Raw genomic sequence first — 22,621 nt, 5'->3', positions numbered from 1 at the left:
CTCACACAGAAGTCACTTTCAAATCAAGCAGCTTGCTGTGAGCAATGTAGCAAATCCAAGTGACTAATTTGAACCATTAAAGGGACAGTTCACCCTAAAATTCTTTAATTAATTACTCTCCCTCATGTCTTTCCAAACCCGTAAGACCCTTGTTCATCTTCATAACCCAATTTAAGATATTTTTGATGAAATCCGAGAGCTTTCTGACCCTCACTGTTCAAGGCACAGATAGGTAGAAAGGACATTGTTAAAATAGCCCATGTGGCATCAATGGACTATTAACCTTAATATTATGAAGCTAACAAAATACTTTTGTGCACAAAGAAAACAAAAAATAGCGACTTGATTCAACAAATTCTTCTCTTCCAAGTCAGTCTTCGACGTGCGTTCTGACATAGAACCCTGGATGTGCTGGGCATTTTTCGTCGTATTCTCATGAATGTGCATCAAAAACTGGCATGGAAGAGAAGAATTGTTGAATAAAATCATTCTTTTTTTTTACTTTTAGCACAGAAGTATTCTCATAGCTTCATAACATTACAGTTAAAGCATTGATTTCACAGAGTATTTTAACAATGTCCTTACTACCTTTCTGAGCCTTGAATGTGGTAGGTACGTTGCTGTCCATGGAAGGTCAGAAATCTCGGATTTCAACAAAAATATCTTAATTTGTGTTCCGAGGATGAACAAAGGTTTTAAGGGTTTGGAATGCCATGAGGGTGAGTACTACCTCTTTAAGAAATCGGTGTCCAGAAATCTTTCAACCTGATGCAAGATTTCCACTCGTGGTGATTCCTATTGAAATGACTATATTTCACCCATGAATATTCAGAAAACAACAGTAAACGTGACCATACGTTTAGTCTTTAGGAAAAGCTGATTGTTTTGTACACACCACAAAGAAAGCTTGAAGTTAAGAGCTTATTTTTTTAGGAAGGGAAAAACCTGGTTCTTGTTTTACAACTCCATAAACAGTTAGTATCTGGCCAGAAGCAGAACTATGTTAGAATTCTGAGATGCAGAGTTAAGGATCTGTTGGAAGTCCACAGAGTAGAAACCAGGTTAGGAGAGGCAGAAATCAGACAGAATCCAGGTGAGTTAGAGAGTCATTCATGAGAGAAGACAGGAGCAGAGTTGAGCTGAAGCGCTGCGGTTGACCGGGGCAGGAGTGTGTCTCTTACCCCGTTGCTCTGAGTGGACTGGACAGATTGCTCACTGGCAGAAGAGCAGGTACTCATTCGGTCTGCGTCCTTACTGTGGGTGGAATGCCGGTGGCTTTGGTTCTGGTTTTGCCGTCCCAGTGTGTCACATGCTTCCCCGGGGAAAGTAAAGGAACCAGGCCTGCTGGCGGGGGACGCGGGAACAGAGCTCCAGAATGAGTTGGAGCTTCCGCCTGTCTTTGGCCCAGGACTGCAGGGTGGGATGGAGTCTTTGAAAGCATGTGTTGCTAATGGGGAGGCCATGGGCGAGACCGTTCCAGGTCTGGGCTTGACCAGTGCTAGCGGGGCCACGGTGGCCCGAGGGATCTGGACTGTGCTGACTCCATCTCTGCTCTCTTTGGAAGCGTTTTCTGTAGAGTCCGTCTGTTTAGGGTGAGGGCTTGCAGGAACCTTCACCTTTGGATCAGGCTCTGTGGTGCAAGAGGGTGAGGGACCCCTGGAGAGAGGTCTCGGGGACATACCTGATATTTTGTCGGGGCCGTCAGGCTCGTGGGGTCCGGGCCCCATGGCGGGAGAGTGATGACGGAGTGGCTGAGGCAAGCGCGAGGGCTGGGGGATACGGGAGGGGCGCGAGCGGGAACCCGACCCAGCCGGGGCCCCTCCACCTCCTCCAGAGACCATGACCTGACCCCCGCTACCTCCAGCCTGTATGCTGCCTGAGACACCAGGCCCCTCGACATGGTTCCTCTGGTAGTCTATAGGAGATGTAAGCGCTACAGGAGGTAAGACATCTAGTGAGGACAAAAAATTTGCACATGAGCATAACAGTACATAGTATGGGTCAAAATTATCGAATTTTGTTTTATGCAAAAAATAATTAAGATATTAAGTAAAGATCATGTTCCATGAAGATATTTTGTGAATTTCCTACCGTTAATATATCAAAACTTAATTTTTGATAAAATATATGCATTGCTAAGAATTCATTTGGACAACTTCAGATTTGATTTACTCAGTATTTTGATTTTTTTGCACCCTCAGATTCTAACTAACTTGACATGTACACAACACTTGATTATTTCAATCTGAAGATAATTTCTAGATCATTTAAAGACTTATATACACTTAAAAGAATTGCTGGTGGCTGTACCATTGAGGAAATTGCGTTGGCTCTCCAGGATTTGGCTGATCTGCAGCATCCAGACTTGTCGGACTCCAGGGTGGCTTGAGTGCAGAATAAAGGCCTCTTTGCTGCCATTGGACGTTCTGGAGGTCAGTGTGAATTTACATGGGTCTCCATCCACACTATCCTCAAGCCCCAGACAGCTCACCTACACACATACAAACAGAATGTTTTGATCGTCTTTATACAATTTTATATTTATCACAGAATCTGGCACAAGACGAGGATGCCTGTACCTTGATGCTGTATTTGTACAGGTAACCAGGCATCAAGAAGCCTCTCTTTTTATCTAAAGGTTCACTGAAGATAACAATCTGCTCAAAAAGGAAGACTCTTCTCTCCTTCGTTCTGTTCAGCAGGCCACCATCCGGTTCAGCCACCATGAAGGTGTCCTGCAGGAGGAGACGCCCCTGAGCAATGATCTTTCCCTGTGAAGGACAGAGAGACCGATTCACATGTAAAACTCCACAATTATTCTTGATAATAATCTACTGATGAAAAAGGTCACAGCAGGCTTACATCAAATCCCTGGAGTCGACCAACATTCATCATGTCGTTGCATCTTTTTGGTACAATGCACATGACCTCAAGGGCTCTCTACAACATATCAAAAACTTCAGTATAAGTACATAAGACAACCAATCAATCAATAAACAATATAAAAATATACATAAACACATTGAAGTTTGGGTCAATGCATTTTATTTATTTGACAAAGACACATTAACTTGATTTAAAGCGACTGTAAAGATATTTATTATTTTAACAAAATACAGATTTCTACTTTTAAACTTTCTATTCATCAAAGAAAAAATATATAAAGCTGTTATTAAGGCTGTTTTCAAAGTTGACAGTAATAAGAAATATTTCTTGAGCTGCAAATCTGCATATTAGAATTGTTTCTGAAGGAACATGTGACTGAAGACTGGAGTAATGGCCCTGAAAATTCAGCTTTGCATTCACAGGAATAAATAATATTTTAAATTGCAATAATATTTTACAATGCATTTTTTAAGCAAATTACAATAGGAAAAAAAAAATGTTAATCCCAAACTTTTGAATTGCAGTATATAGTATAGAAAAAAACTAACCTCCAAATCTACTGAATCAATTCCAACTTTTTTGGAAAATCTGAGGAAATCCTGGAAAGAAATAAACCAAAGCAGAGACATCAGAATCATGATTACTCTGTCAATAGGGCCAGAACAATGAGATGCACTGGACCAGATGGACAAACCTTGAGCAGCAGCTGGTACTTCATGATTCTCTGCACCGGTTTAATGAGCAGATCAGTGATCTGAAGCCTGTGACCCAGACGCTGCTTCAGATCCTGCAAGAGAGGGTCAAAAACAAACAGATCTTGATGCTTCTATATAATGCATTTATTCAATCTCACATAATAAAGCTTTCATTACGTTCTATGTGATTTCTATCTGGTGGTATACTGACATAAATCCAAAATAAATTTCATAAGGAAATGCAAGCTCTATAATGGGCAGACATGATGTTCCAAGACTTCAGTTACACACCTCAAAATAGGTGTCGATATACTCTGAGACAATGTGCTCAGATTTAGGTTTGTTCTGGCAGTAAACAATGTACATGTGCAGTCTCCGCTCCTGAAAGGCATGATGAGTTCATTAGCATGTACAATATCATATAACAGAAAAAGTAAGTTTATGTGCCTAAAAAAAGCTTAAAATTGTACATGTTTGACGAAGAGAGGGCCCAGCCGGTCAGGATCCTCAAGGCACTTCTCAAGCTCTCCCAGAAAGAAACTGAAACATTAAGGATTAATAAAAAATCTCTTCAAGATTTGTAATAAACTTGCTGATTTTTCCCCCCATCAATGCCCATCATTTAAAAATAACTGAAAATATAATACTTTACAGACTAGATACTTACTCTTTGTGCCAGTCGTATATCTGCTGAATGTTTCCAAAAACTATTTTGTCTTTTCCTTTCATATCATCTGGAACTCCATCCTCCCTCATCCTGGTCATGTAGCCCTGCCAGACACACAACACAAGTGCGTGCTTCAGATCTAGTCACATGATCACACCCTCTATCTCAGCATCCAGTGAACACCCTTCATTTACCTCCACGACCAGACTGAGATCTCTCACATAGTCCCTCTCGGTCTCGATGAGTTCCAGCAGTACGAAACTAAGAAGAGGAAAGGGGACACTTCTTATAGACTCTGACAATAAATGAGCAAAATAACAGAGAGAGAAGAGTGTGATGACATACTGCCGTCTCTTGTGGAAGCCAGTCTTGCGTTCCTCTATCTCATCGATCGGAGAGGAGGAAGAGAGGAGGGAGTTATCAGATGGGTTGAAAGAGGGGCTGCTGCTGTCCCCATGCTCCACAGACAAAGAGCTGGGTCTGTCCTCCAGACCCTATGTGGACATGAGAAATCAGACCAAATAATATGATGGGTATATTGTAGCATTATATGAGATATATATATATATCTGTGCACTTACCATTTTGCTTTTGACCAGCTCCTCAATGGCACTGACTAGCTCTGCAGCGCTGGGGGTTTCAGAACTGGAGGGTCGGACCGAGTGACGGGAAGAGGTCTGCGCAAATAAAGACAGTGAAAGAGGGAAGAAAGCCAGACTGAATGACACAGAGGAAATATGAACCATGTGGAGCTAAACTGTAATCGCGATTCATTCAGGCATGGATTTAGGATTTAGCTGATTCTCTTTGACCTTAAGGACATTTATGCAGTTTTTTGTTTTTATTACAGAAGTTATAATAGATTCTCAGCCTTATGTTAAATGCATCTGTAACTAACGCTAATATTATGATGATGAGTCTGGCTTCACACCATTGTGAACATACAAAATCTGCATTTGCAAACAGGAGATATTTTGATTTCAACCAATGATTCATAAAAAAAAAAAAGTCCCCATGAAATCAAAAAGGCTTTAAAACGGCCAAAACAATTTCATGCGATATCAATATATTAACATACTCTTTAGCACACATCAAATGTGCAGTCTTTACCTTGCAACCAAACGGACCAAAATAGGAAATATTTCAAAACAACAAAGAAATCTGCTGCATTTCATGGGGTCTTAAATTCATATGGATGATAAAAAAATTAAATGACAGACTTTAGGTTCACAAAAGCTTGATGCTCGACACCTGAGATAGGCGGTGGCTTTCTGTACTTTAGGTTCGTAAACTGGCAATCAGAAACATTCATCAAATAGAAATAGAGGGAAATCCAGCAGAAAGTCTCACCCTTGCTGTGCCTTCCAGACTTTCCAATTTGTGTCTGGGTGTGGCCTCAGGTCTGCTTAGCTTTTATAGGCCAATCAGACAGCAAAGTGAATAATGAGGGGATAAGCACAGAAGGGAGGGGGGAGGGGTGTGAATGGGCGGTGTTTGGAGGGTTGGTTAGAGGTGTAAAGAGTGAGGGTGGTCTCTGAGTTTCAGAGACATTGTAAGGCACATGACCCTCTTTCTACAGAATCGCGGCCCCCTGAAGTTCACATTTGCATAGACCTGCACACGTACTTCTAACACCACATGTGCCTTTATACTCTGCATTTGAAAGTCTTTGAGGAACCCAGTCATAAACCAGCACGTTAGAAGAAAAATCTATTAAAGGTGGGACTAAATATATACAACAACATAAAACAAGTAAAAAAAAAAAAAGATTAGAAGATAGAAAAAAATGAAAAGGATGATTAAGGGCATTTTGAAGTTCCAAGTTTAAATCAGAAAGATTTAAACAACAGAAAGAGTCTTGTCTGGATGAAAGTGCAATAACGGAATCAAACCAAAACGAGGAATTCGCTTCTAAAAGAACACTAGTACTTCAAAGTGGTCTGCTTCTAAAACTCTAGCAAAAAAAGAAAAGAAAACAAGAACCAAAAAACACAGCAACTAAAAGTAGAAAGAAGGGGGTTCTTGGATCCTTTGATAAGCCGGGGGTTATGGGAAAAGAAAGCAATGAAAAGTGATATGAAAGGAGGGAGACCAGAAAGGGAGGAGTCAGATGGAGAGGTATGGGAACTGAGATAAAACAAAGATAGGACACAAATCAACGTAATGCTATGGCAAACAATACAGCCCAAACAAAACAAAAGAGAAAAACAAATTAGTGTCACAAGCTGTTCTTGGGCAGCGATGAGACCAGCTTTAACTCCTGCATTTCATCCTACCGTAGCCTTTTAAAAACAGACTCTCTCTCTATCTCTTAGGCTGGCATTAACATGCATTTCATGTTCAGATTGTATGTAGACCAGTGGTTTTCAACCTTGTTGACTCGAAAGCCTCCCGCTGCCCAACACAATATTTGAAGGATCCTCCTTCCCCCAATGTAGGAGAAGTGTTTCTATAGTAATTCTGACAAAACTGCTTGTTTTCAATTTCTTATATATAAAAAAAACCTAGTAGTGTTGACATCTTACACTAGGGAACCAGAATAAAATTTATTTTGTTGATCTTTATTTCAATTCGGTGCGGTTATTTTAATATATTAAGAATAATTTATTAATTTAAATACTTTTAAGTCCCCAACCAACGGATTGCGACCGACTACCGGGCCATTGACCAAGTGCTACGGGCTCGCAAGAACGTTCTTGGAAAAATGTGTATAGATATCACACTTTGTTATTTATTGCGTGTTAATGATTGTTCTTATTTATTGTATGCGGTTGATAAGGAATAGCAATTTGACGATTTCATGTTAAATATGTAAATGAAAGATTGCTCTGATCTGGCACGCACATGATTCGCAGATTAATTTGCCAATTTACATGTTCAAACAGTTTTAAACCACAAGAATTAGAAATGAAATAGAGCTCAATTCGATACCCACGCTCCATTCTCGCACACAATAAAAGTGTGCAAAGCATATAAAGACGTGTTACGAGCTGCGTATATGTACACATATATCAAAAACGCTTCACACCATTGTGAATGAGCTTTAAATATTTTTTTTCTAGCTTATCAAAAAAAATAATCTGATCTGTGACACATTTCCAGCTCAATAAATGTGACCAGAATCCATTTATGATCATCTCCAAAATGATCTAGTCTTAAAAGTCGCATGTTATTGCAAGGTGTGATGGGGTCAATATGACACAAGATTCCCATTCCAGTTTTAAAAATAATTAGAAAAACAATACTTGAATTGTAGTGAATAGGAACTGAGCTAGAACTGGAAAACTGTATATCCCAGGAGGAGATATTATTTAAAGCGGGCGCACACAGAACTGATTTGAGGATATCTAACAGGATTGAGGTGGTAACGCTTGGTGGTAAAAAAAAAAAAAGAAGAAGAAAAGAAAGAAGAAAGAAAGAAAGAAATCTAAACTAGTGACTCTCACTCGTACCAACCCCCCTCCTCTGTCATGTGCCGGCTCACCTTGTCATCCTGTGCGTCCGGCTGGAGGAGGCTGTGCTGCTGGATGGCCATGGGTGGAGGAAGTGGCACAGTATCAGCTCCTTCCTCTCCCTCTTCCTCTCCACAACTCTGCATTCCTGACGACGAGGATTTGGAGAGAGTCCCACTGCTCAGACCCTCGTTCCGCACCCTCTGTGGAGGATCAGGGACAAAACCATATATTAGACTATATATTCTATATAAAAAGTATGAATAAAAGTATATGAACAATATTCAAACCTCTTCCAGAGTCTCATCCTGTGGTGTGGCTGCGCTGTCGTCAGAGTCTTTCTGCGAGCCTGCGTCTGCGCTCTTTCTGACGTCACGGCTCTTCTTGTGTTTGTGCGCCAGTTTCTTCACGTGGCCGTCAGCTTTACCACTGCTGAGTCTCCTTACAGGGCTGGTTAGCCATTTCCGTAATGTGTTGCCAGTGCGTTTGGGCCCAGGGGAACTCTGGGAGCCCATCACATGACCTGGCTGCAGGGTGGCAGAGGAGCCTGGCAGGATGGCATCGTTGCTGCACACAGAAAGCGCGTCTGGAGAAATACAGAAAAGCTTGTGATTATTATCTGACACAGGTTTGTGTGGATTATTAGGAAGCATTTCGGACATTTGCCCACCTTTGTGGTTAAAGATGCCCTCCATCTCTATGCTGCTGCGGGAGTGGGCGATACAGAGCATGGCACAGGGAACCAGGCCCTCCAGGGCAGGGGAACGGTCAGTGGTCCGCACCAAGCACCAGTCCGGCTTATCGTGGAGCCTCTCTAGTACCTCCACCGTCTGTCCCCTTCGCACTGTCAGTTCATTACTGTTACCGGCCATGAAGTCATGGATGACCACTGTGAGCTCACAACCACCTGACAACTGAAGAGAAACATAAAGATTCAACAAAAGAGCCATGTTTTAACATAGAGGGTGTAACAGATATGCAGGTCAGCGATTCATGGGTTAAATTCTGTTTTATAAATTCAGACTGTTGGTACTAAATGCCAGCCTGGCTGGACTTAAACTATTTACGATGCCCATGCGAGCTTCAAAGAAGAAACGAAAACCCCCAACCCAAATTCTTCCAACACTGGAGACAAAGGAACTTTTCGTATAAGTTCCTTACTTTCATTTTATTATTAATATGTATTTTAATTATGTTTATGGATTGCATAAAATGGTTAATCCTTGTTATGTGAAGAGTATAAGTTGCAAGCTTATACTTTAGGAAATGTCTTTCCTCACTTTAACTTCCTCAAAGAGAGCCATGCTTCTGCAACCCCCACTTTTGCAGGTCGTAAAGTTTACGACCACACAGGACAGGAGAGAAGCCAAGTCACTGGCTTCTTTTGAACAATGCATTCTATGGAATGTATTCATTAACTTTCTGTTTTCATGTTTTATAAATGTATTACGTATTCCCTTTTGGTACATTTAGATGTTTCCCAACATCTGCAGTGTTATCATGTGTTAAACAAATCTTTAAATGTGTAATTCGATCTAAAAATTAGATCTTTGGTCATATATATATTATGTCTAGTCTTGTTCTAATCGTCATGCTTTGACAGACCCATTTATCTAGAGCAAAGTAATGAAAAATGTATTTAATCTGGAATAATGAACTTGCTTTAATATTCCTGATGAAATCGGACAGGCCCTAAATCATCAGGGGTTTGTCTCAACCGAGACAAAGGAACTTTCCCTCCGCTTCAGATCGCGGACATTCATTGGATGCTCCCTCGAAAATGGGCGTGAACTATTTCAAGCTATAAGAATTGACCAAACAAGGTCCACCCTTTTTTTTTTTTGCTCTTCTTTCTCTTCTCCGTTCTCGGACACGCTGCTCTCCAACGTTGCTTCCGCGCGGCCGTAGGCCGCGCTCATAGCGCGAACCCCCTCAGCACAGGGGCTGAGAGAAAAAGCCATTTTAATGGCTCCTTTGGAAGCTTTCGTTTCGTTCGTTTTCTTTTCTTTTCTTTACTAAGTTTATTAAACTATTCGCCTCTCCACGCAAGGAAGACGAACTCTGGAACAATGTTTGTTGAACCTTTCAAATACCGCGCGAGGACAGAACAAAGGACCACGTGCTCCACGCTCACGCCAAGCGCAGCGTGCACGCGCGTCACATGGCCTCCGTTTCATGGCACATGGCTGTTTCAACGCGCAAAGCTCACAAGCTCGACGCCGATCTCACGCCACACTCACATGGGACACTTCTGCAAGTATCACTTTCTCTATGGAGATTTAAATGCTGGTTTAAAGTGTTGTTATGATCTGATTTGTTGTTGGTTCCACTAAGGTTTACTGACTGATTTTCATACCTGAGCTCATTCTGTGATCTCTCTCGCTTTCTCCACTTCTCCCTCTCTCTCTCTCTCTCTCTCTCTCTCTCTCTCTCTCTCTCTCGCTCTCTCTCTCTCTCTCTCTTTTATTTGGATTCCGTTATGTCTTAAATGTTTATTGTCTGTATTTTCGTACGCATATTTACTCTGTGTGATTTGTAGTTTGATGTATTACTAGTTGAATTATTAAAAACCCATATATAAAATGATTGGCTTTGGACTCCACCCCACTCACATTACGAGTCACTGAAATGTTTTGGTCTTTAGCTACAAGCTCTAAATTTAGAAACTAAATTTATCATAAGGATAGGATAATATTTTCATGGCCAGAGAATACTTTTCCTTGAATTATAAGGCGTGATAACTTTATTGAAAATTGATAGGTCTATAGTGGTGTGCTGGACATACCACGGTTTGATCTGCAATAATTTACAGTAAGAGATATCACAATAATTGATATGAAGAATGTAATATTGACATATTAATGAGTAAATTACAGTGCCCTGTGATTAGTATTGGTATTGGCAATTGAGCTATTTTTCATAATCAATAAAATTAAATGTAACTGTCATCTGAGATATATATTAATCAAATTCTTGATTAATTATTCAAATTCCCTATATATCATTTGAGTTAATTACTATGTAAAACTCATTGTTGTTACATATTTTGGTGGAGGAACGCGGCTATTTCAAACTTCGTTTTGTGAGCAATCAATCTGTGTATATGGTTTTTAATAATTTCTGCACGTCCGCTATGAAATTATGTAACGTTACTTGTGAGATAAGTCGCAAGACGCGAACTCACTCCTAACTGACTGAGGCAAAAAGCTGGTCAGTAGCACCTAGGTATTCATAGAAACTTAACAGTATAGTCACTGTTATTTTTAATGAAAGTAAACTGCAGTATAATGTTAAAAGTATCCTGTTAAGAAAGACCAAAATCTTTTTACAGTGAGAACATTTTAATATGAATAATTAAAAGATGAAGAAATCTTTTATTAGTTGCAACATGTAAATCTGAACATGAGCGATGTTCCTCTGATTCAGTAAAAAAGGCCTTGTTATTAAATATCGTTATTGAATTCATGGTAAACCACATGATATTCAAAAAAATAAACGATAAAAACTCCTGGTCTAGAATTGGCTTAGCTACCCGATTTTAAACCTAAAACATTTAAATCATAAGTGCTATTTTGATAAATGTCTATTGGAGTCAACAGTTGGAAAATTCCTGTTTTTGTTACATTTGTGTTTTGGAAGTGAACGGATCCTTCTTCAACCTATGTTAATATAGCACCTCAGAGATTAAAACCTTTGGTTTGTTACTTGTGATTTTTGATGCAGAAAATCAGCCTGACAAACGATCAGATAAATTCTAAGTCCTATTGAAATTGTAATTCCTCTATCTAAACACTAGAGGGAACGTGTGGGTTAGAAATTTCAGGGTACACCCTGCTTTCTGATTCCAGCTTGCATGAGTGCAAAGCTGCCAACCTGTGGCCATTTCAGATAATGCGCTCTGATTGCTAATTTATAATCCCCTGTGATGTATATTTGAATTGGATGTCTAAATTCTCGATAATTATTTGCATTTACAGCTTTGCTCGTGCGAATATTATTACAGGGAAACAAAAGAATGTTCCCTGCCTTTGACTGTTCACATTTACTTTGAGTTTAGTTCAAACATGATTTGAATTAAAATGTAATTGTTTAATAGTGGAAATCTAGATGTTTCAGGTCAACCACTGATTGACCTACTTAGAAGGTAAGCCATCTAGTGGCAGTCTCCTGTTAAATCGACTAACAGACCTCTGTCTTTTCCATTCTGCTTGAATTGCATGTCCACTTTTACCCTCTTTGATTAATCTCACACTGTTTGATTAATTTCATGATCATTAATGATAACTTACAAGCTATCAATGGTTATTATAGGATATTATTCAGATTTTCCTTTTTAATTCATACATGCTTATTTAAATTTTGATTTAAACCAGTTTTGAATTTTTAATTTGAATTAAGTTTTCTGCTCAGCAGGTTAAAGACAGAGAAGCAGTACTTTCCCCCCCTTGTGGTGAAAACCAGCTACTCCTTCTCCCTTGTTTCATTCCTGTCTTTTAATTTGATGTTTATTATTTTTCTTCTCTCTTTTGACTTAGGTTATTTTGATAATTACCATTATTATCATAATTCATTTGTTTTATTATTATTAGGTAAAGCTGTTACCTTTCCTCTCTACATATATAGTTACTCAATTGATGTTAAACAAACCAAACCTTAATTAACTTTAAGTTTCCTTTGTTCATCCTTTGTGTATTTGATTGTAGAACTCCCTTGGTGATTGGACAGTCATCTCAGGTTTCCAGTGAGCAAGGCTGCCCGACCGGTGTTACCGATACTGGCTGCGAGTGAAACTCGGTCCCTCTTGTCTCAAGAGACATCAGCAATTTTGGCACTCCAAAGGTTGTGCTAAAAGTCACAAGCCGTGCTTTCCTGCGACACGCCAGAGTAACGGAGGACCGGGGACACTGCGGTTCAGTGTTTGGGGAGCACCGGGGAGGTTGACCAAGCCACTGGTTCCCACCTGAATGACTTCAATTCAACCAGGTGAACCAAAAGTGATAAAACCTACCCACTTATTATAAGCCACAGAATATTAGATATTCCCCCGGATATATTTTAAGTGTTCTGACCCTTTTGCTTCTTTAAGCCACCCCATATTTCTAGGTTTCCTACCCAGATAGCCCACTCACCTGTTGGCCCTATCTTAAAACCTAGCAGTAGGCTTAGGCCTCCTTATTCTCACTAACACGTTGTGTTTCTATTGTTTTCATCTCATTTCAAGTGTTGTGTTTCACTTTGATCTTTTTCTACCACCTGTTCTGTTGTGATTTGTTTCTTTCATTTCACATAGAGACAGTAACCTGGGAGCCACCAACGAAGTTAAATAGTAGAGCGACCACCAGCAGCCGGTGTCATCACACGACCCGCTAGGCTACTGCCTGTCAAATCTCCATTTCAGGTCCTTCGTTGACCCAAGTTAATTGGCTACTTAACTGTCTGACTGTTTGCATCAGTCAGCCCCAAAAGTCTCATAAACGGCACAGCCCGTATGAATATAGCTCGTTAAACGTAGAACGAACTTGCATTGGTCTTTTTGTGTGTGTGTGCTGTGCTTCTCTCACCGACAGAGAATCAGGATGTTCCAGGCATCCAGTCCAGCAGTCCACGGGGGCCACCTCTCGACATGGTTGAAAGCAGTGACGACCCCCTTCCTGCCCAAGGATGCCATTAACCTGCAGCACCCAGAGCAACTAGACACCGAGCTAGATGAACTGATGGCACGCGATCCAAACCAAAGCGACTACTACAGAGAACTCGCCAGGATCTTCGGAAGCCTAGTTCCCATTCTCGTCGCCCAGGCACCGCTCAGTGAACGGAGCAACATCGCGGAGGAGGCCTGGAAGGACCAGGCCCCAACCCAGAGTCATCTTGATCAGCTTCTCCTCGAGACCCAGAACCAGCGCGAGAAAGAGGACGACACAGATCCAGAGCTACAGAAAGGAGTTGAAAGACTTCACAATGCCCTGCAAGATCTTCGCCTCGACACAGATCAAAGAGAACAGCTGGAGAGAGAAGCCAGAAAAGAACTCAACAAAAAACTCCAGCAAGGCGACGCTCTCCTAAAAAGAGCAGAGACTGAACTGAAAGAAAAAGACTATAAAACCTGGGCCTGCAAAACACACTTGCAAGCGGCCCAAGCTAAATTCAACAAGCTTACTCTGCAGAGAGACGAGCTCCAAGATGAACTTGACACTGTTCACACAGAACTGAGACAATCTCACAGATTACAGAGTGGCTGGATCGGAGAAACGCACCCCACAAAATTTCTCCCGGGCCGCCACTCCAACCCTTTCAGCCAAGAACCCAGAGCTGGAAAAGGGGGTGTAGTCTCCCTTCTAAGGAAATCACCAGCCAGCTTACAAGAACATCTGTCAATAACGGAGGGAAGAGAACCCTTCCAGAGAACGCATGTCACCAAACCCTGCACTGCTCACAGAGAACTTCACAAGCTAGCCAGAAGCATCTCTACATTCATTCCAGATCCTGCAGGAGGACATGATGTTCATGCTTCTTTACAAGCCATTGACTTTCATTTGCAAACTGTCGCCAACGTGACAGATGTGAACACATTGTACCTGTTAAAAATCACGGCCAGCCGTGATGTGCATTGCTTTCTGGATCGTCAACCAGAGACTGTCAAAGCGTACTACCAGCAACTGCTACAGACTTTGATTCTTGAATTCTCTGATCCAAACTCAGATCATGGGCTCCTTATTGCTATGGACCTCAAACAGGGCCGATTTGAAAACCCACAGACTTTCTGTAGTCCGCTACGAAACACCTACTTCGGAGCATGCAACGAACCAGGTATGGAACAGGATTTCAACTTAAAAACTCTGTTCCTCCCAAACCTACATGCCAGTTGGAGTTTTCATCTCAGAGTCCCAGCGTGTCCCCGTAACAGGACTACACAAGAGTTACGGAACTTAGCCCACAAAGCTTGCACCAAGCAAAAGACTATTTGTGAAAAGACTGTGAAAAACCCCAACGTCTCTGTCTCTGAGCACTGCTTGGAGTTAACCCTAGATGGCGCTCTACAACACCACAGTCACTGACAACCCTGTCACAGCACAAGGTGACAGCAACACCCAAGCTCCACAGTCAACACCTGCACACCCTGAACGAGACAGCACAGGTCCTCACACCAGGTACCACAAACACAAGGTACCAGAAAATGCTGTTTTGACTACCCGCCTTCGCAGCGAGCTACACAAGACCGGTCCTCATCACCCACCGATCGTCCCACCTGCCCTAGTGCCAACATTCCTGGGCAGCCCTGTCAAAAAGGGGGTGGGTCAAAAAGGAGTCAACAGGGAAGACCTGATCGACACAGGATTAAACCTGACGGTGATCTCATCTTACCTTTTCAAAAGACTCCAATTTGAAGCTAAGAGACAAGATCGAACTCTTACACCTCAAACTTATGAACTGAATGTACAGGTGTACAGACAGGATGACATCCAGTTTGAACAGGTTGTTTCCATTCACCTGACATTCGTTCCGATGAGTCTAATACATCCCATGTATGTCCCACCAATGAACACTCATACATTGCTCATCGACAAAGACCTGCTAGAACACTTTGACCCTTTTCTGAACTTCAAACAGCTAAAAGACTTTGCTCAAGTGCGAGAACCTCTTTCTCTCCAGCCACACAGGTTGCTAGAGCCAGACTGTCAGGTCGCAGAGGTCACGGGAACTCCCACAGAGCCAGACGGTCAGGTCACAGAGGTCACGGGAACCCCAGCAGCCAGCCATGAGTACAACGCCCTAACAACAGGCCCAAGTTCAAGCCTCTGTACCTTAGTCAACAAACAGGGTACGGTGGTACCAGCTTACACCAAAGGGGTCGCTGTTCGGCTCAACCTGCAAGGTGGTCAAACCTTACACCACACGCTGGGTTTCTTCCAATCCTCACCTGAATGTGTGGAACTCGGACTCACACTTGCAAACAAGCATGTCAAACACCAACACCTGTTCCAGCAATGTGATAACATCACAAAAACACACAATGTGATCGTGTACTGGAAGAAGGTAAAAGGACACTCAAAGTTACCAAGTCTAGACGAGGACTTTAAAGATCACACTGACACCCTTGCCAAAACTGGCACACTAAACAACATTCTGTGGTCACTCCCAACCCACCCACCCACATTCAAGGTTGAAGTGATTACACACAGCACAAGAACTTTACTAGCTAAACTGCCTACCTCAGAATCGCTTACGCAGGCTCCGTTGTCTACACAGACCAACATAGCGGACATGCAGGCTTCTGAAACCTTGATAATGACTTTGATTTACCACCTCTCAGACCCCTCCATCCACCCTGGCAACCAGTCTACAGTCACTGACAACCAAAGCCCCAGACCACTGCATGATACACAAACCATGCTGCGTGCACAGAACAATATTGTGGGTTGTGCACCGTCTGACATCACAATGCCAGGGCGTGTAATGCCACGGAGCAAAAGGGGGATACTGCCAATATATTTCCATGACGCAGCATGTGCTGCACCACGCAGCACCAGAGCCACTGACACAACACTGAGGCAAGCGTCATGCCAGCAGCAAGATGTGGCAAAACATGGGCGAGGGCGAGCTAAACCCAGTCGCCGCCCACGAAGCAAAGAGACTGTCCTGTCCAACCAAAGACAGGCCTTGTTTGTTTCTTTCTCCCCTTTCTCTCTCTCTCTCCCTATTATCTGTACCAGGATGCTGCTGTGGTTTGCCGTGCCGTGCTGTCAGCCAAAGAGAGGACAGCTGCCACCGAGAAAACCGCTGAGACTCCTGACTACCGATGACAGGGCACACTACCCCAGCACTGTAACCGAATACAGCTGTACAAGGTTCCGATGGAGAGAGGACTCCCTCACTCACACTGAGGCCGATGTCAAACACCTGTTCAGCCAACATGAGAAAGTGACGGTTACACAAATGGAGTTAGGTGGACACCACCACCGCTCCAAACAGTTCCCGGGAGCTTTGCTTAGAGCCGCTGCTGCTGCCGCCAGAATGTTTAACATTGTTATGTCCAGTGTCAATGCAGCGAACCAGACTGTAAACTCCTTGAAACCACTGTTTACTGTCTTCCAGAAGGACTTTACCCAGACTCAGCTGTTTACAGCGTTAACAACAGACATGCTGTGGGAGGTTAGCTCCTCCAAAGACAGCCTAACCACGAGTAAAACCCCACCATACATGATACCCTTAAGCCTTGTGTTAACTGTGCTGTCTTACACCATCACCATGCCAGCTGACCTGCTACGAATGCACCTGGCCAACTCTCTGGATAGCGCCTTCCTACGGCACGTAAACCCCAAACAGAGAGAAGTGAACGTGCTCCTGAACCAACTCATCAGCGAGTCAAACCAAGTCTACAGACCTAAAGACATTGTCAGTGTCAGGATGTGGAAGAGCAACACCCACACCAAAACACACATTCCAAATGTGGTGGCCTACCACGACAGCAACACACAGCTGTACCTGGCCCCAAACATGCACATGTGTACTTTAACCAAAGACATTCATTATCTCTGCCTTAGCAAACCCTTCCTCAGACACAACTCTGAAGGAATCTGCGAGCTGCAACCCTGGGTCAGCGATACGCGCTGCCCTGCCGAAGCCAAGCCTCGTACACAAGTCACAGAAACGCAAGCAGAGATTGTGGGTAACAGATGGCTCGTCAACACTCCTGTGCGCTCAGCTATGCTGACCTACGACCAGCATGACACCGCCACCCGTGCCAACCTGCTGGACCAAGTACTGAAAGGTACCACCCAACACATTGACATTACTCCTGTCGATACAGCCCTCCAAGCACTGTCTCGACAGCCCATTCTGAACCAGTCATCTGCGGTCCTAGCCTGGACTGCTGCCGACACTGCACGGTGCATCTTCACCGTCATTGGTCCCACCCTGACTCTTGGCGTGACCTTCATCCTATACAGGATACTCAACGAGATGCAAACCTCTACAGCCAAACTCACGACAACTGTGGCTGGAGGTCCCCGATGGAATCCCCGGAAAGGGGGTGCCAAGTCAAAGACAACACCGAACCTCATCAAGGGGAGTCCTCAGCTTCAGGAACCACCTGCCATCATGACCCACCTGCTACATGACCATCACGATTCACCTTTCATCTGCCCATCCTGATGATTGCCGTCCGATGATGTCCACACAGGGACTTCATCTGACGAAAGGGGGAGATGTAACAGATATGCAGGTCAGCGATTCATGGGTTAAATTCTGTTTTATAAATTCAGACTGTTGGTACTAAATGCCAGCCTGGCTGGACTTAAACTATTTACGATGCCCATGCGAGCTTCAAAGAAGAAACGAAAACCCCCAACCCAAATTCTTCCAACACTGGAGACAAAGGAACTTTTCGTATAAGTTCCTTACTTTCATTTTATTATTAATATGTATTTTAATTATGTTTATGGATTGCATAAAATGGTTAATCCTTGTTATGTGAAGAGTATAAGTTGCAAGCTTATACTTTAGGAAATGTCTTTCCTCACTTTAACTTCCTCAAAGAGAGCCATGCTTCTGCAACCCCCACTTTTGCAGGTCGTAAAGTTTACGACCACACAGGACAGGAGAGAAGCCAAGTCACTGGCTTCTTTTGAACAATGCATTCTATGGAATGTATTCATTAACTTTCTGTTTTCATGTTTTATAAATGTATTACGTATTCCCTTTTGGTACATTTAGATGTTTCCCAACATCTGCAGTGTTATCATGTGTTAAACAAATCTTTAAATGTGTAATTCGATCTAAAAATTAGATCTTTGGTCATATATATATTATGTCTAGTCTTGTTCTAATCGTCATGCTTTGACAGACCCATTTATCTAGAGCAAAGTAATGAAAAATGTATTTAATCTGGAATAATGAACTTGCTTTAATATTCCTGATGAAATCGGACAGGCCCTAAATCATCAGGGGTTTGTCTCAACCGAGACAAAGGAACTTTCCCTCCGCTTCAGATCGCGGACATTCATTGGATGCTCCCTCGAAAATGGGCGTGAACTATTTCAAGCTATAAGAATTGACCAAACAAGGTCCACCCTTTTTTTTTTTTGCTCTTCTTTCTCTTCTCCGTTCTCGGACACGCTGCTCTCCAACGTTGCTTCCGCGCGGCCGTAGGCCGCGCTCATAGCGCGAACCCCCTCAGCACAGGGGCTGAGAGAAAAAGCCATTTTAATGGCTCCTTTGGAAGCTTTCGTTTCGTTCGTTTTCTTTTCTTTTCTTTACTAAGTTTATTAAACTATTCGCCTCTCCACGCAAGGAAGACGAACTCTGGAACAATGTTTGTTGAACCTTTCAAATACCGCGCGAGGACAGAACAAAGGACCACGTGCTCCACGCTCACGCCAAGCGCAGCGTGCACGCGCGTCACATGGCCTCCGTTTCATGGCACATGGCTGTTTCAACGCGCAAAGCTCACAAGCTCGACGCCGATCTCACGCCACACTCACATGGGACACTTCTGCAAGTATCACTTTCTCTATGGAGATTTAAATGCTGGTTTAAAGTGTTGTTATGATCTGATTTGTTGTTGGTTCCACTAAGGTTTACTGACTGATTTTCATACCTGAGCTCATTCTGTGATCTCTCTCGCTTTCTCCACTTCTCCCTCTCTCTCTCTCTCTCTCTCTCTCTCTCTCTCTCTCTCTCTCGCTCTCTCTCTCTCTCTCTCTTTTATTTGGATTCCGTTATGTCTTAAATGTTTATTGTCTGTATTTTCGTACGCATATTTACTCTGTGTGATTTGTAGTTTGATGTATTACTAGTTGAATTATTAAAAACCCATATATAAAATGATTGGCTTTGGACTCCACCCCACTCACATTACGAGTCACTGAAATGTTTTGGTCTTTAGCTACAAGCTCTAAATTTAGAAACTAAATTTATCATAAGGATAGGATAATATTTTCATGGCCAGAGAATACTTTTCCTTGAATTATAAGGCGTGATAACTTTATTGAAAATTGATAGGTCTATAGTGGTGTGCTGGACATACCACGGTTTGATCTGCAATAATTTACAGTAAGAGATATCACAATAATTGATATGAAGAATGTAATATTGACATATTAATGAGTAAATTACAGTGCCCTGTGATTAGTATTGGTATTGGCAATTGAGCTATTTTTCATAATCAATAAAATTAAATGTAACTGTCATCTGAGATATATATTAATCAAATTCTTGATTAATTATTCAAATTCCCTATATATCATTTGAGTTAATTACTATGTAAAACTCATTGTTGTTACAAGGGATTTTCTTAAGACCAAAATGTCCTTTACATGTTGTGAAGTTTTTGCCATGTTATATTCATTAATTTTAGTTGATTTTACTTTGCCTGAAATGTAACAAAAGATCAGTAACAAAAAAAAAAATGTAATATGAAAAGTTGTATAAAAATTAATTTAAAAAAGTGTCAAAATGCTCCAGATCAAACCATTTTGAAAAATGTCTAAAAATTCATTTAAATGTATGAACCTGGCCAGAACAGAAATAATAGAATAAGAAGGCATTAAAGCTGTTTAGAAATTAATTCATTTATGATAATATAAATTACTGGTACATTATTTATAGTGTGTTATTGCAACAGTGTGCTTTGTGTATTATTCTTTGAATATGTAAGCTGTTTTGTTAATATTTTCTACTGTTATTTATTTATTTTTTTTGTCTCTGCCTTGTCCTTGATATTGCTAACAAAAAAATGTTTGGTCAATATTCAGTGTTATTACTGTTAAGTAAAATGACAAATTTGTTTTTACTATTAATTGAAAAAGATTAAAAAATATATATATAAAACTTTTATTTATTTATTTCATCAAGTTGCCAAGGCAACATTTTAATATTTCATTTCATGAGGCTGAATTAATGATGACAGAAATGTTTGGGTGATTTATGGTTGTAACTACAATTATTAAAAATACATGTATTAAATAAAAACTAATAAAATGACAAAGCACATACAATTTAACTAAAAACTAAACTAAAATGAAAACGAAAACTTAAAACGAACCATTTCAAAATAATACAAATACTGTATCAGTATATACATAATGGTAAAATAATAAATTAGTAATTTTATTGAGATCAACATTAGGAGCTCTGAAAGGTTTAAGTGTCATTCTCTCAGACAGGAGGTGTGTCCTCACCTTGTCGCTGTCGAGTGTGTTCTGTGAGGTCCTGGAGGCCAGTGAGATGGTGTCTGGCTGACTGCTGCCGTCACCCTGACTGTCCAGATCCTCTCCATCCCTGCACACACACACACACACACACACAGGAAATTAACTCCTAGTCCTAGAATAGTTCCACACACTAAGAAAACTAAAATGGTAAAAAACACAAAATGAATATTCTTATAATTCTTTCTAATATTTAAGAAAGAAAAGAGAAGTTTCACTCGCCTGGGGGTGTACCTGCGACCCTTGTGTTTGGCTGTGGAAGGTTTGGGGATGTGGATGGGCTCCTTCAGCGCCCCCTTCAGATGCACAGTGCGCTCCTGAATCACTTCACGGATGTGCTTGATCCAGTCCTGTTTGTTCTCAATGCTGGACGCCTGTGTTTATGTGTGTGGAGAAAGAAAACACAGAGAAATACAAAACGTTGAGCAAGAGTACACACTGATTTCCTGTTCTATGCTGAACTAAGGGTGAGTTATCTGTGGGGCTGTACTCACCATGGATCCATGTTTGCATCCCTGACTTAGCTTCATTCGAAATATAGAAATATACAAGATTTTACTGCTTTATAAAATGCCATATATCATACTGCATGACACTGTGGCTGGACAGACATAGGGACAACATTAATAAACATATTTCGTGATAATTTAGAACCAATTTTGCCAAAGTGTTGTGATACATGATTTATACATTAGTCACTGCCATTTGAAGATGTAAATAGTGATTAAGAAGCAGAATTTCAAACTATTTTTCAAACAAAAAGAAGCTACTGCTTTTATATAGACACATATATTATAGTTTAATATATTGTCTTCTTTTTGTGAAAAAAGGTATAATATATATAAGCGATAAGATATGCGTTTGTATTTTTAATATGAATATTTTTTTCATCAGCTTGTAAACCACGTATATTTGGACAGTAAACAACTATGCAATTTTGTCACATTTCACTAAAGAGAGTTCTGAAACATAGAAGCCTTACAGTTTTAAAGCAGCATGCGGTTAGTTAAAGCTGCAGTAGGTAACTTTTGTAAAAATATATTTTTTAGATATTTGTTAAACCTGTCATTATGTCCTGACAGTAGAATATGAGACAGATAATCTGTGAAAAAAATCAAGATCCTCTGGCTCCTCCCAGTGGTCCTATTGCCATTTGCAGAAACTCCATCGCTCCCGGTAAAAAATAACCAATCAGAGCTGCGGTCCGTAACTTTGTTTGTGTTCAAAATGTAGAAATATTTATATAATAAGCGAGTAAACCATGAATCCATTTTCCAGAACGTGTTTTCAGCTTGTCCTGAATCACTAGGGTGCACCTAAAATAAGTGTTTATATTCAGACTATTTTAGATTGCTTCGGGGGTACCGCAGTGGAGTAACCCAGTACCTTTGTGATTCTTCATAGACATAAACAGAGAGAAGTAGATCCGGCTACGATGTTCTTCTGCAAGACGCAAGCAGTTCTGTTTATTAACCGCTAGAGCGTCAAAAGTTACCAACTGCAGCTTTAACAGTTACTGTGAGACAGAAGCCACTTGCAACGCACAAAAACCACCACCAGTGGAGACTATTCTTGGTTTTTGTTTCTTTGCACTTTATTAACATGCAGTCACAACCAAAGATGAACGGGCTATGATCTTCGAACAAAACCACTGTCATACTTTGATACAAATTTTCTTTAGGTGTTCTATTTTTTTGTAATATGTAATGTCAA

General features: G+C 41.3%; 1 protein-coding gene across 8 annotated transcripts in view; it reads right to left on the bottom strand.

Moving 5' to 3' along the window:
* The window catches only part of LOC113119347 (triple functional domain protein-like), a 115,379-nt gene that overhangs the window by 7,360 nt on the left and 85,398 nt on the right, over positions 1–22,621 (bottom strand). For 3 of the 8 annotated variants that reach the window (XM_026288758.1, XM_026288757.1, XM_026288763.1), the window contains 18 exons: positions 21,403–21,432; positions 21,131–21,282; positions 20,879–20,978; positions 8,371–8,614; positions 7,991–8,286; positions 7,733–7,903; positions 4,830–4,925; positions 4,594–4,742; positions 4,443–4,509; positions 4,249–4,352; positions 4,052–4,121; positions 3,873–3,962; positions 3,581–3,673; positions 3,435–3,485; positions 2,863–2,940; positions 2,580–2,771; positions 2,311–2,491; positions 1,182–1,951 (listed from right to left, as the gene is read on the bottom strand). In XM_026288758.1, coding sequence (XP_026144543.1) covers positions 1,182–1,951; positions 2,311–2,491; positions 2,580–2,771; positions 2,863–2,940; positions 3,435–3,485; positions 3,581–3,673; positions 3,873–3,962; positions 4,052–4,121; positions 4,249–4,352; positions 4,443–4,509; positions 4,594–4,742; positions 4,830–4,925; positions 7,733–7,903; positions 7,991–8,286; positions 8,371–8,614; positions 20,879–20,978; positions 21,131–21,282; positions 21,403–21,432 — 2,934 coding nt within the window. The remainder of the gene's footprint in view (positions 1–1,181; positions 1,952–2,310; positions 2,492–2,579; positions 2,772–2,862; positions 2,941–3,434; positions 3,486–3,580; positions 3,674–3,872; positions 3,963–4,051; positions 4,122–4,248; positions 4,353–4,442; positions 4,510–4,593; positions 4,743–4,829; positions 4,926–7,732; positions 7,904–7,990; positions 8,287–8,370; positions 8,615–20,878; positions 20,979–21,130; positions 21,283–21,402; positions 21,433–22,621) is intronic. The other 5 variants (XM_026288760.1, XM_026288759.1, XM_026288764.1 and 2 more) reach the window with 4 other exon arrangements.

Source organism: Carassius auratus, chromosome 19 (genome assembly GCF_003368295.1).
Source record: "Carassius auratus strain Wakin chromosome 19, ASM336829v1, whole genome shotgun sequence".
In the NCBI taxonomy this organism is placed as follows: domain Eukaryota; kingdom Metazoa; phylum Chordata; class Actinopteri; order Cypriniformes; family Cyprinidae; genus Carassius; species Carassius auratus.
The sequence above is the reverse complement of the archived record's forward strand: the minus strand, read 5'-3'. Positions and strand labels throughout refer to the sequence as shown.